Source organism: Eulemur rufifrons, chromosome 19 (assembly GCF_041146395.1).
Source record: "Eulemur rufifrons isolate Redbay chromosome 19, OSU_ERuf_1, whole genome shotgun sequence".
In the NCBI taxonomy this organism is placed as follows: domain Eukaryota; kingdom Metazoa; phylum Chordata; class Mammalia; order Primates; family Lemuridae; genus Eulemur; species Eulemur rufifrons.
In genome coordinates, this window is record NC_091001.1 from 66556353 (window position 1) to 66569915 (window position 13563).

At 32.5% G+C, this 13563-nt stretch overlaps 1 protein-coding gene across 13 annotated transcripts in view; it reads right to left on the bottom strand.

The window, feature by feature from the left end:
• The window catches only part of EHBP1 (EH domain binding protein 1), a 322545-nt gene that overhangs the window by 41171 nt on the left and 267811 nt on the right, over positions 1–13563 (bottom strand). For 8 of the 13 annotated variants that reach the window (XM_069494642.1, XM_069494641.1, XM_069494646.1 and 5 more), the window contains 5 exons: positions 11975–12082; positions 8995–9119; positions 6478–6616; positions 6197–6303; positions 3378–3501 (listed from right to left, as the gene is read on the bottom strand). In XM_069494642.1, the coding sequence (XP_069350743.1) occupies positions 3378–3501; positions 6197–6303; positions 6478–6616; positions 8995–9119; positions 11975–12082 (603 nt within the window). The remainder of the gene's footprint in view (positions 1–3377; positions 3502–6196; positions 6304–6477; positions 6617–8994; positions 9120–11974; positions 12083–13563) is intronic. The other 5 variants (XM_069494650.1, XM_069494648.1, XM_069494652.1 and 2 more) reach the window with 1 other exon arrangement.

Sequence of the window (13563 nt, forward strand, 5' to 3'; positions counted from 1 at the left end):
CATAGTAGCCAAAAGGTGGAAATAACCCAAATGTTCATCAACAAATGAATAAATAAACAAAATGTGGTATAAACACACAATAGAATATTATTCATCCATAAACAGAAATGAAGTACTGGTATATGCTATAACATGGATGAACTTTGAAGACATTACGTTAGCTGAAAGAAGCCAAACACAAAAGGACAAATATTGTTTGATTCCACTTATATGAAATATCTAGAATAAAACAAATTCATAAAGACAGGAAGTAGATTAGAGATTCCCAGGGGATTGAGGGAGAAGGAAATGGGGAGTTATTGCTTATTGAGTAAAGAATTTCTGTTTAGTAGGACACAGATTGAAAAAAGAAAACAAAAAGAAAAAAAAGAATTTCTGTTTAGGATGACGAAAAACTTCTGGAGATAAATAGCAGTGGTGATTGCACAACACTGAGAATGTACTAACTACTACAGAATTGTACACATTCAAATGGTTAATTTTATATTATGTGAATTTCAAATCAATAAAAAAAATTGAATATAGTCAGCATCCATAAGTATATAAAAACCGAAATAGCAGATAAAGCATACTTATTCTGTAAAGAAGATGTAGTGGGAAAAGAAGACTAAATCAAGAGCTTAGAAAATCCAAAAACCCAGGTTCAAGCCCTAACTCTGCCATTGCTAATGAGGTCACCTTAAATGAGTCATTTCCCTTATCTGAACCTCTGAGCCTCAGTTTCTTCATATAAAGAATATGGATACTATCTGCTCTGCTTAATTCTAAAGCTGAGATTCAGAAAGCACACTGAAATCTCTAATATACCAGAAAAAGGTACCATTAGAATAAATGAAAAGTTGGAATGAATTGGAGCCCCAAAAGGAAGAGGATAAATATATGCTTTTACTTTCTAATCTATTATCTCTTACTTCAGATACTAAACTATGTTTTAGGCAAATCTTAAAAACGTTACATTTTTATTTGGAGGAGGTTCAATATCATCTGGGGCGATTCTCACAGCTTATCAAGCTGGGGGACCAAGTCAGTTTTAGTCTAAATCTGCAGTAGCAGACCCAATCAGGATCAGATTCTGTCCTGTGGAATAAGGAACAGAATAATCTCCAAAGGATTCTAGAGTCAATCCATAGCCTATGATTATCTTGTAGATTATAAAGGATCTATGGTTGAACTAGGGCCGTTTCAAAGCTTCACTAGTGATATGTGGGGTAGGAAGGAGAAATTGAGTCTATTTTGGTTAGAACCCTCCATAAATCAGGCTCCAAGTGTTACAGGAAAGAAAACAGAATTTCTAGCTTTTTCACTAGTGGCACAAGATTTCTTCTATAGTAATATCTAATTTACCCCAAACAATCAGTGAAGATAGTTCACTTTCATTTGTTTAAAAAAATATATATAAAAATTTGTCTCCTCAAATATTTAAAGGAAATTGGGCCAGGCATGGTGGCTCTTGCCTGCAATCCTAGCACTTTGGGAGGCCAAGTAGAGAAGATTGCTTGAGACTAGGAATTTGAGATGAGCCTGAGCAAGAAAGAGATCCCCTATTTACAAAAAAAATACAAAAATTAGCCAGGCATAGTGATGCATGCCTGTAGTCCCAGCTATTCAAGAGGCTGAGGCAGGAGGATTGCTTGACCCCAGGAGTTGGAAGTTGCAGTGAGCTATGATGATGCTATTGCATTCCAGCCTGGATGACAGGGCAAAACCTTCTCTCAGAAAAAAAAAAATATATATATATATATTTAAAGGAAATAATTTTAAAATGGATTACAGAAATTATGCTATCTAGTAATTTCATGTGTAATGTAGCTAGCATAGCTAATATTTTCAAAATCTCTTGGAAAACAAAGAGAAAAAAATGCAACTACAAAATAATACACTGGTTTACGGATCCATGCTGAAGTCATGCAACTGTCCAAGTACAAGACTGGGCGTGTATGTAACTTTTTAGGGGAATAATAAACATGGCTTAGTTAATCTGGTATAACAAGAAGAGTCCTGGATGATATGGTTCTGGTAATCTGAATTAGTTCAAGGTCTGCCACTTGGTAATCTTATGACCTTGAGCATTTCCTATGCCTCTGTCTCCTTACCTACACAATGAGAGAATTAGGGTTTTCTAAAACAAAGTTTTTTGGTTTTCCTTTTTTTTGGTTTTTAAATTTTAAGCAGAACCTTGTCTTCAAACGAACCCTCTGAGCCCACTATTTCAAATAAATAAACTCAGAGACACTCTGTTTCAAGTAAGGTAAGGAAGCCTGATGCCTGTCTGCTTTCTGCTCCCTTATTGTCCTGGTAGCCCCTGAGGTGCCTCTGAAGAAGGTTTAGGGCTCCACGGAACACAGTATGAAACTCACTGGGCCAGTTAAAGCCCACGGTTCCTTCTTCTCCTAATATGTTCTCATTTCACTAATCTATTCATTTTCAAATATCCCATATAAATGCTTATTTTTGGAGGAGTTCTTTTACTGTAAATATATTTTTGGAAAACAGAGAAGAAAAAGTTCAGGAAAGCTTTCCAATCCTAAATCATGCTAATCTACTCTATTTTAACACTGTCATAAAACTAAAGCAATTAATTAGATTAAAGATATAGATTTTCCACTCTTATTTTTTGACATTTTTTCTTATTATAATTTGGTATGAATGATTTTAATTTATTTCTCATTTTTATTCTTTTGTAAGAGCAGTATTTTAAAGAAACACACATGCACACACTGGTCTTTTCCAATAGCTTATTGTGCTCTTAGATCTATTCAATCACCACTGGCAATCAGCATTAAATGCCAATCTACCCTCTGGTTAGGAGCTAACTTGCTGCTCTAACTCATCTTTACAAACCTTGCTATATACCTTAATCCTTTCAAATGCAACTGTGACACAAAGTATTACAGACTTTTAAAAACCTGTTCTCTTGAAAAAAATTGTGGAGCATCAGTAACCAGATAGTATTCTCAAATTTCAGTGATCTAGTCCATGGAGCCATCCCCTATGCACAGTGCTCTGTTTCATGCAGTACATGGCTTTAGCTGGCCAAATCTTTTTTTTTCCCAATGAATCAGTAGAACAGTAAAGATCTTACTTTTTTTTTTAAGCAGTGGCATATCAATGAGGCACAGATGTGTATTCCAACTCTGCATGGATGAGCACACTGTTCAATAGTGCTGGCTCACACGGTATCAGGGCGAGTTATCACTTCCCATGAAGGCACTCTTATCACCAGGGCCCAGAGAGGTGGCTGCAAATCGCAGCCTTTTTATTTTCAAGGCAGTTTTGCTGAACATTCAGGCTTCAAAGATTCACACTTCCAAAACTCTATAAGAGTTTGTGAACGCTCAATTTGCCAAAACTGTTTACAGTGTAATTGGGCACCGTACCTGTGTCCATGAGATAGCGAAGGCGCTTCTCCACCAGCGCGGCACGGGTGTCAATTTGCTTTTGCTCATTCTCTAGTGCTGCCAATTCTCCTACAACATACTGACTGGTGTCTTTGAACCCTTTCTGTTAACGAGAACAAACAGGAAGAAAAAAAAAAAATCACTTGTAAGTTGCATTTTTCCTTTCTACAAACACTTAGTAAAGCACTTACCTAGAGAACCAAATATACCCTTAGTATCACCCATAGTACCAAAAAGCAACTCCTTCTGATTCGAAAAATTTTCATATGTATTATATATACACCAAACTTTTGTAAATATAGAACATTTCAGCTGTTTAGTATTATATTTGTAATTTCACACCCAGATTTGCCAGATTTAAAAAGTTAACACTAAATTAAAATAATTTTCTTTAAAGTTAAGTCAGAGTTATTTAAGCATAGACAAGGATAGAAGAGAAGTTTCCCCTTGGTGATTATCAAAACAAACATTAATCACACCTTTAATTCAAATGTGTAATAACAAAAATGGAGTTTTACTAAGAAATTGATCTTTAAAGTATCCATCCTGAAAGAATCAGATTCTATAAAAATACAAAATTTAAAGATAAATTTTTTTTCATAGTGACTATATTATTTTAAATACTTTAAAAATGATAAAAGAGATGCTTGCAATATCTCCAGTTTTCCCTCCAGCTGATTCCTGTAGTTTAACATGTCATTCTGTTGATGTATTACTAAAATTATTGTAGCTGTGAATTCTAACCTGACAGGTGGTTTCAAACCTTGCTACATAGGATCTAATGAAACTAGTATACTGATTTGGTTAATCTTCCATTTAGCCAAATTTGGATTTCAATTTGAAAATTTACTTTTTACAACCATTCATGATAAAAAAAAATTATCCTTAGAAGTTTTATTTGAAATACCAGTTCTATTATAAAGTGCCAGTATAGTCTTAATTTTTATATTCACATTACAAATTTAAATCGTTACAGTTGGGGTTATTACTTATGGTATAGTTACAAAAATGGATTAATTATAGCTCCATTTGGTATATCTGTTTACCTTTTGAGATTTTGGGGGCTGACATCTAATTGGCTGAGAAATACTGAAGAACTCCTTAAGTGATTACTTTCACCATCACCACTACTATCATAAACCCCATACCATTATTTATTCAGCAAAATAAATGTGAACAATCTTCTTCTGTCAAATCCCTTACATATCTAAAAGCATATTAATCTCTAAGAAGCTATGAGGAATTATCTTTTAATATTCCTTAAATAAACAAAAACCAAGAATTATGTTAGTTATGAGCATATTTTGGAATTCTCATGATCAATAAACATGTCTAACTATATGTATAACTTATATACCTTTTGAACTAGTAAATAATTTGTACTTACATGTGAACTCAATTTATACTAACTTATTGTTAAACTGATTATGGCAGTTGACAAATTTAAAGTTGAAATATTTCATGAAATCATAAAACTGATAATTTCTCAGGATAGTTTGATCAAAAAAATCACTGTTTTTTAAAGATTCATACAAAATGGATAGTCTTCCATCTTAATACACACTGCAATAGAAAAATAACAATAACAGAATAAAAGCTAATGCTAACTTCAAAATCTGGAATAATCTGGTGAATGCTTTTTTAACCTATCTGCCAGATAGCAGATCATTTTCAAAAGGGACGTTTTCTTTTTTCATTCCCATACAGAGGGACAAAACAAATGTAGCAGTTTGCAAAAACAATATGAATAACAAAGGTATAGGAAAGCAGAAGTGATAAGCCATACATACACTTCATTGCTTTTACTGATTGGTTCAGTTAAAAACAGTAAAAAATTTCACGATCAGGTTTCCCTTGTATGAGTACACAGTATACTCAAGTATTCTGTAACTTATAAGTTATACCACATGCTTCATCAGGATATATCAGTGAGCTGTTCTTTTCCAGCTCACACCTTTCCAGGTGTTCTAAAGGGAACAACTGAAAACGAGACGCTTTTAGAGCCCTAAGATGTAGTTGGTGATTCTCAGTGCACTTACAAGGATTTTAAAATCCAACAAAGACTATCTTAGCACTAAAAACAATGAAAATATTTAGACAAACTATAGGTTATAAAAAAAAAAGTAGCACTATTAAAGAGAGCTGTGCTTCCAGACAAAAATTCAAGTTAAAACTTGTTCTTCCTGCTTCTGTCCCGCAGCTGTCCATCAAAAGCAGCTTTCTCCCTGCGGTCTATCAAATATTTCCCTCACAAATCAATTTTACACATGATCAGCCCATACCCCTACTGAGCTGAACCTCCCCGTTAATTAAGTGAAGAAATTACCATATATATTATATTAATGCAAACATCATTCAGCTAGTAATTCACGGCTGATCTGGATAATGGAAAGGTTGAACACCCATTAACCCAAGCCAACAAAATGGGTTGGCTGAGAAATTCTAGCAGGTCTCATGTGACTTTTTCCTCTAACTGCAGCTCTGCGGTATCTGCTATTGTAATAATTAAAATCCTCCCGGTAGATCAATACTGGAATCTCTTTATGGGAAGTGCCCTGATGGAAATGTCTCAAGGAAGCTGGGGCTGTGGAACTCTGAAAAATTCATTTTTTTTTATCTGACAATTATCACCACACTGCAGACTAATTCAACAGTGCACCCCTCTCACTCTGCTTTGAATGCACTGGAGATTGACATCTTTAAAAACCTAACATCTCATTTTAACAAATAAAGGCACTATTTCCACATACAGTTTGGAATTATCAGCAATCATGAAACCACACAAAAAATTAATATACATTAAGCACTTCATCTTCTGATGGCTTCCTCTGAGTTTCAGTTATCGCTGCCTTCTCCTCATTTCCTTTCTTTGTATCTTCCTGTATTGATCTCTGCCTTTTCATCTCTTAAAAAAAGGGGAAAGACAAGTAAAATTATTATAAAGCTTGATATTTGTGTATTGAAATGTGGATTTACACTATCAGTATATATGTATGTGTATATATATACATATACATATATATATATTTAAATACTTTTAAATCATAAAATGGGAAAACATTTTAAAAAGCATTCCTACCTGGTCTATTCTCAACATATTGACTGAAAGACTGAAGTTGAGTTTTTCTGACTGTAGAATCCTTGCTGAACACAACAGGATTTCTAAAACGTTCTGTTGCTTTTTGTAATCGCTCAGTTCGGAGATCTTCTGTGCCATTCTAAAAGTAAAACAACACATGGTAAGAGAGTCCTGATTTCATAAACATGAAATTACTTATTAGTAAGACAACTTTTAATGATTTCAGATAAAGTTGCTTTAGAAATATTAGAAACTTTTTGAAAGAAAAAGGATTTTAAAGCACTCTAAATAGCTCAACTACAAGTTCTGTTGCCTGTAATCAAAAACTTTGGGACACATGGTTTAAATCCTGGGTAACTTTGATACCCTTTATGTCCTCTTCCAGTGATATATATCATTTAAAAGCTAAGTTACCTCCTATTCTCCCCACTATTCTGCCCCATCCCACAGACTTGTATGACAAGAAGAACTAGTTTCTAATTTTATGCCCATTGAGATAAACCACTAATGCTGGATGAAGGCTAAAAGGTAGGATTATAATACTACCCCACTGAACTGCATTTCATCAGCTATAACTTTCCAAAGCCAGATTTGTAAGTAAGCCCTTTACAGCTAAGGAAACTACAATTATCTTTCCCAGAGCTTCCTATGTTAATACTGGTAACAAATTCAAATGGTTCTATCAACAAGAAATATCCCAGAAGACTGAACCACTGCAGTGTGTGGAAGCTGCAGATACCGAGGAGCTGTGTACCAAACAAATATTTCATTTTATACCTAATCTTTTATTATTTTTATTAAGTGTTTTGAAAGTAAATAGGGAAAGGCTAAGATGCATGACTAATAGCTAAGCCTGCTGAATGCTGAAACTGGTTATCAAAAGCTACCAAGACTTTGCCCTTCCTCTGCATTGAGACAATCAGTAATGAGGGAGCCCTCCAATGGCCTATTCTCTAGCCTCAAGGAGGCCTGGGATACAGAATCCTCAAGGGAAGGTAACAGTTTATCCTTTTCCACAAACACAGAATGCCTCATTTATAAATGTGTAAACTGCATTTTATTAAAAAAAATAAAAACCCAAATCAATGCTGAAAGCTTTAAGAGAACAGATGGACTCTATATGTTCTTTATAAACACCATTTTCAAAATCTTAACTAAAAAGGTGCCTATAAAGGCAAGCAGCTTAAAGCATACCTTTTGTTGGAATAACTTTAAAAATTACTACATAAAAGCTTTTTGGAAAGCAAAACCAATTTCATCTATATAGATGACTAAATAAACCATAATAATGAAAATATTTCTATTTTAATTTTTTAAAAAGTTATCTAATATATTTACCATTAATATCATGCTTATAATATCCTAGTCATATAGTTAGGATAGGAACAATTTTGACTTTTTTTCCCTAAAAAAAGTGTGAGTTCTACTGTTATCATAACAACTATCCCATAGTCTAAAACTCAAGTCTTTATCAAAATAAACAAACATGGCTAAATTTTTTTAGGCCTGGCAACATGCTAAAATATCAGTGCGATTAGCCAGCAAATCCCATCTTAAGAAACCTTTTTATGACTAGGGACTTCTGCCACTTTACAAATGTATTCCTCTAAACCCACTAATTCAGTTAGCCTTTTCAATCCATTGTATTATTCTTAGGCCAGCTTCATTCTGCATTAAATCCACTGCAGAAAGCTAAATTGAACGCAAAAAATCAGACCTGATCCAGCCTTCCTTTTGTTCAAAGATAGAGACCAAAAGTCCTCTGGTGCTGCCACACACTTTCATCACCAATTTATAGAAACTGACAATATACGGGAAAAGCAATGAAAGTCATTGTTTTGGGACTTCAAAGCATCTCTGTGTCAGGGGAAGGAAATCCTTTCAGTCAGCAGGGCAGTCTCCATAGTCCGCAGGTGGGTGAAAAGTTACACAGGGCTGGAAGTGCCCTTAAGCTACAGAAATATTAATGATACACTGTGAGGAAAAGGGGAGAAACATGGGTGGGGATAATATAGTGTATTAACAATAATAACATTCTTAAAATATGGCATTCTGGCTAAAATGCTACCCAAGGTAAGTTACAAAGTGGCACAAAACACATGTAAGTATCTTAAACATTTATATTCACATTATCATCCATCTTCAGGTGTGATGATTCTTATAAATAATATAAATGCTAGTTCATCTAAACAGATAGGAGGTTGAGGAAGATGGAAAAATATGCTAGAATTCACTTAGCAATATTCTTCTTAGCAAAATATACATACATATAGAATTCAAGAATAGTTTCTATATACCCTGTACTTATACTCAAAATAGCAATTTAAAGTAGTAGTTTTCCTGAAAAACAGTGTATGAATACTGATTACCATAATGATACTTAATTTATTGGCTGTTTAATAAAACCTGAATCATACTGTGAAGAACTTGGTAAGAAATTGTTTTTAGGATTATCAAGTGCCAGTAGAAACTAGAATACATAAATATTGAGCCAAAAGTTTAACAAGTGAGATTTACCTTAATGTCTTGCTCTGAGATCTCAGTCACAGCTTTCTGGGCAGCACTAGGGAGTGAATTTGCCACCTGTGGCTGAGCTTCTAGGAGCTTCTTCAACTTCAAGTCCACCAACTTACTGTTTTGTTCTGTTAAATATGTAAATACCATGAATAATAAAGTGAGATGCATTTAGATACATAGGCTATCAATTTTAGGTGACATTATAAAAATATTACTATATTTTAAAAGAAAGAAGAGAAGGACATTAGGGTTATGAAGTAACATTTCAGATTAGACACATGCAGAACTCTCTCTCTCTATATATAATTTCCCCAAATCATTCCCCGTAAAGAATATAGTCTACATACCTAACGACAACTCAGTTATAACTATAGTTAATACTAGCTATGCTTACCTGAAAACCTAAGCCTCTGTGTGATGTATATATTTATATAAGTACTGCATAGGTTATACATAATAAAACAAGCTATTACAACAAACTAGATACTTAGAAGAGATACCTTTCATTCTAAATTATATTATTTTATAATTTCAATTATTTTAGTATATTAAATTTATAAATATAATGCCATATCAAAATAAGTACTAACATGATCTCAGTCATGTACATAACGTTAGAATCCAATGTTTATGTGTGTCCACATATACCCAGCATTGAAACAGGCTATATGTTTACAAATACCTTTTAGAATGTATTAAATATGAATAGAAATTTAAAGTAAATAAAATATGGCTGTAACTTTAAAAATAAATGATTTCAAATTGTTTTTAGCAAGTATATTAATATTTAATAATGAAACAGTTTAGAATGAATGGAAATACAATTAATTCTACTTAAACAAATTCACACAAATCAACTCTTTAATAAAATGGTTATTATAGACTTGCCCACCATTTGGTGAATTACATTCTTCATAAAGATTAATAACTTTTCTAATTATGACTCTTAATAAATGCTATTATCATTACTTTCATGCAAATTGGTCAGTTTATATTGCCAGGCTTCTCTTTTAAACAATATCTGATGAACTATGGTCAAATCAAGATAGAGATTAAACAATTTATTATTAAAACATTATGACTTTTATATACATATTAAAAAAAGAATTTTAGGGAAAATAAAACAAGGATAAAAATCAGAATATATTCTATGTGCTTCGAGATTCCAGTTTGCATTTCTATTTCTTACTGTCACAAAATAAACCAAAAATCTGAATTGGGAAATCCGTCTACTCACATACCAACACTTACTAGCATGCTTGAGAGGTATAAACAATTTATTAATATTAGTTAACTCCAAACAGAAAGACTGAGATGTGTTTTCTTTTTTGGCATACATAAAGTAGGAAGAGAATTTTTAAAAAGGACAAGAGTCATGTCTGTGAGGACTATAATTAACCTATCTTTGAAGTGTTCCACAAAGTTGCTCCAGCTGAAACTAGAAAATTACCCTTACTTTATCTATTAAATGCATTTTCCATCTTTATAACCTACCCTAAAATTAGGATATATGCATCACTTATTGTCACCAATTTTATACTTCCATAAATTGAATGTTAAGGCTTCAATTCCGTACTTGTGGATGTCCTCAGCAGCAAAAGGATTTTATTGGTTTCTGATAAAGCCTTTGATGGTGGTTGTGGAGGGTGAGTATGGGAGGATAAGCAACAACAAAAATCTTTTCGAAAAGAATAACCAAACCTATCCAAGTTCTAGAGTATTTTAAACAGAAAGAAGTAAATTGTAGCTCTAATTTTTGGTTAAACATTTAAAAATTTTCCTTAAATATCAGCATTCTCTTGGACTTGCACAATTATTTATATATATATATATTTTATATATGCATTAATCTTTATTTATTACTAATCAGCTGAATTTAAGATGCAAGTTTGCACAATTATAAACATACTGACCTCTACCTAGCAACAGTATAATTTAATACTGGGCCATGAAGGAGCTACTGGCAAAAGAGCATGGGTTTTCTTGGGTGTTCCTTACAGTCAGGAAGACCCTGGTCTACTGTTTCTTGGAGAAGTAATAGCATGATTTCAAACAGAGGAAGAAACAAAGCAGGTTAGCATTGCAGGGGCATGCCAGAGATGGGAAAAAGAATTCCTGCTCTCACTACCGTTAGCTTTTTCACAGGAAAAGGTAAACATTAGGGACTTCAACTCCTTACCTCTAAATCTAAAGAGATCACTAAAGACTTTTTATTGCTATAAGAATTCAGTTCAATAAACATTTATGGAACCCCTTTGCATATACAAAGCTTTGGATTGCTACTTGTTGCTGGCTTATAAAGGCAATGCATATAGAACACTCACATATTAAAAACCACCAGCAAATATCTTTATATTTTAAACAAGAACTTATGAAGGCTAATTGTCAATGTGATTTACTGATTTATTGATACAAGACATAAGATAAATTTAATAGTAGCCTATGTAAGTAGTTTTCAAAGTGTCTTATTATAATCAGTTAAGTATGCATAAAATAATTTATTAATACAATATTTCAATATTTAAAGCACAAAATTTGCAAAATAATATTACAACTAAGACTATCAATTCTAAATTAAATCAGAAAATCTGATTCATGGTTTAGATTTACATTTGGAGAATTCCATAGGTACTTCACATATATCTTACAACACCACACCAAAATATTTAAGCTGAGAAGGGAACCAATTACTGAATGCCTATAAGTTGCCTCATATAACATAAAATACAATAGTGAATCTTAGTAATAAAAGAACACAAACTACAATTTGCTATTCCAATGTTATTAACATTTGAACATTCAACCTAAAGCAAAATAACATAAAATTGATGGAAGGTGGATTTAGCTAAATGATTTGTGACAGCAGAAGATGTAATAAAACTACAAAAAGCACTTATTATTACTGTTGATGAGAAAATAAAAATATAACCATAAAGTTTGCCATGCAGCAGGACACGAAACATTTATAATTTGAAATTACCGGGAGTATCAAGGTCATTTTCTAAGTTAGTAAGTTCATCTCCACCTCCTACAACAAAGCCTTCAGGAATCTCCTCGTTAGTATCTATCTCAATATTATCATTTTCATCTGTAGGAACATGTAGCAATAATGTTAGTATATTATTTATATTATATATCAATTGTGCAAAACACTAAAGAAGAAAACCCAGTATTTTAATGATAGTTATTTAAACTTAGGTCTGACACAGATAAGCAAGTTAAGAAATCAGTTTTACGTCACTTTTCACTATTGGATTAACATTTATATTTTACATTCATATGTCAAAGATGAATTATCACATCAAAGCAGATGCAAAGGTTTTGATAATTTCCCACAAGCTGTCTCTGAATCACTGAGTTCATCGAGTCCCTGTATTTTAAAGTGTAATGTATTAATAATCTCTAATAATGGCACACAAAAATAAAGTTGGTTTGGTGAAAAGTCATCAAATAATATTTCTAACTTTCACATTTTTATCATTTATTAGATACAAATGCATAGAGAAACACAGCATTCCTTATAAACTTCCAGCTATGTTTAAGTTATTTTTATGAAGGCTTTGAGTGCTTTTGTGCTATTAATGAAATATTATCATAAAGGCATAAGGGATAGATTAAGAGTGAGACTAGAATGTGCAGTACTTTTACACAATGGAAGTTGCAGAAACAACTAAGATATTACATTTGGAAAAGACGAAGCTGGGAAAATTATTATTCAAAATTAAATATATAGGAATGAGGAAGTGTTACATTATATTTTACATCCGTATTAAAATGTTTTAGGTCATAATTAATTGAGTCAATGTTTTGACATTAAAGATTTCTAATATATATTTTCTGTCTCCAAATCCTAGTGATGGAATTGGTTAAGTAATTTTGAATTCTATTCATTTGAAAAGGCACAGAAATAATTTGATTTGCCTGTTAGAGGTTTAGCTTTAAATTCTGTTTTGACAGGCAATGTATCTTTTGGAGAAATAGCTGTTTAGCCCTGGAAGTTGGGGAATACTCCTACTACTCTGCAATTCATTTTTTTATTGGGCAAACATTTGTTCCTTTTCTGAAACTTTACAACTTTAGGTTTAATTTAGGTAAATACTTACTATGAGCATTAATATTGATAACAATAATTTACATTTATTGAGGAATTCCCATCTACTGTATAAGCCATTTAGAAGAAAACAACAAAGAAATAAGATTGAGAAATGCCCTCCTGGGGTAAAAAGCATAGAGATATAAAAGTTTTTAAATGCTTTCAAAGAAATAGCTAAGGCATTGTATTTGGCTGCATTATTTAGGTATAACCAGTTAGGAAATCTTTTCTAATTAACTGTGCTTAGCACAACTATTTGACTAATTTCATAAAAGTGAGCATGTTCAACTTCACTGTCCTGATAAATTCTTCTCAAAATAATTTTGTAGTTTAACAAATTCATTCACAAATATTTCCTGAGTGCTAAAAAAAGGTGTTCAGAACACTTCTTCAGCATTATTCTGTGTCATTTTGAGATATTTTACTATTAATAGTTTTTAGGGATCTAGTGCAGTACTTTGTTGCTGCCAATCAGC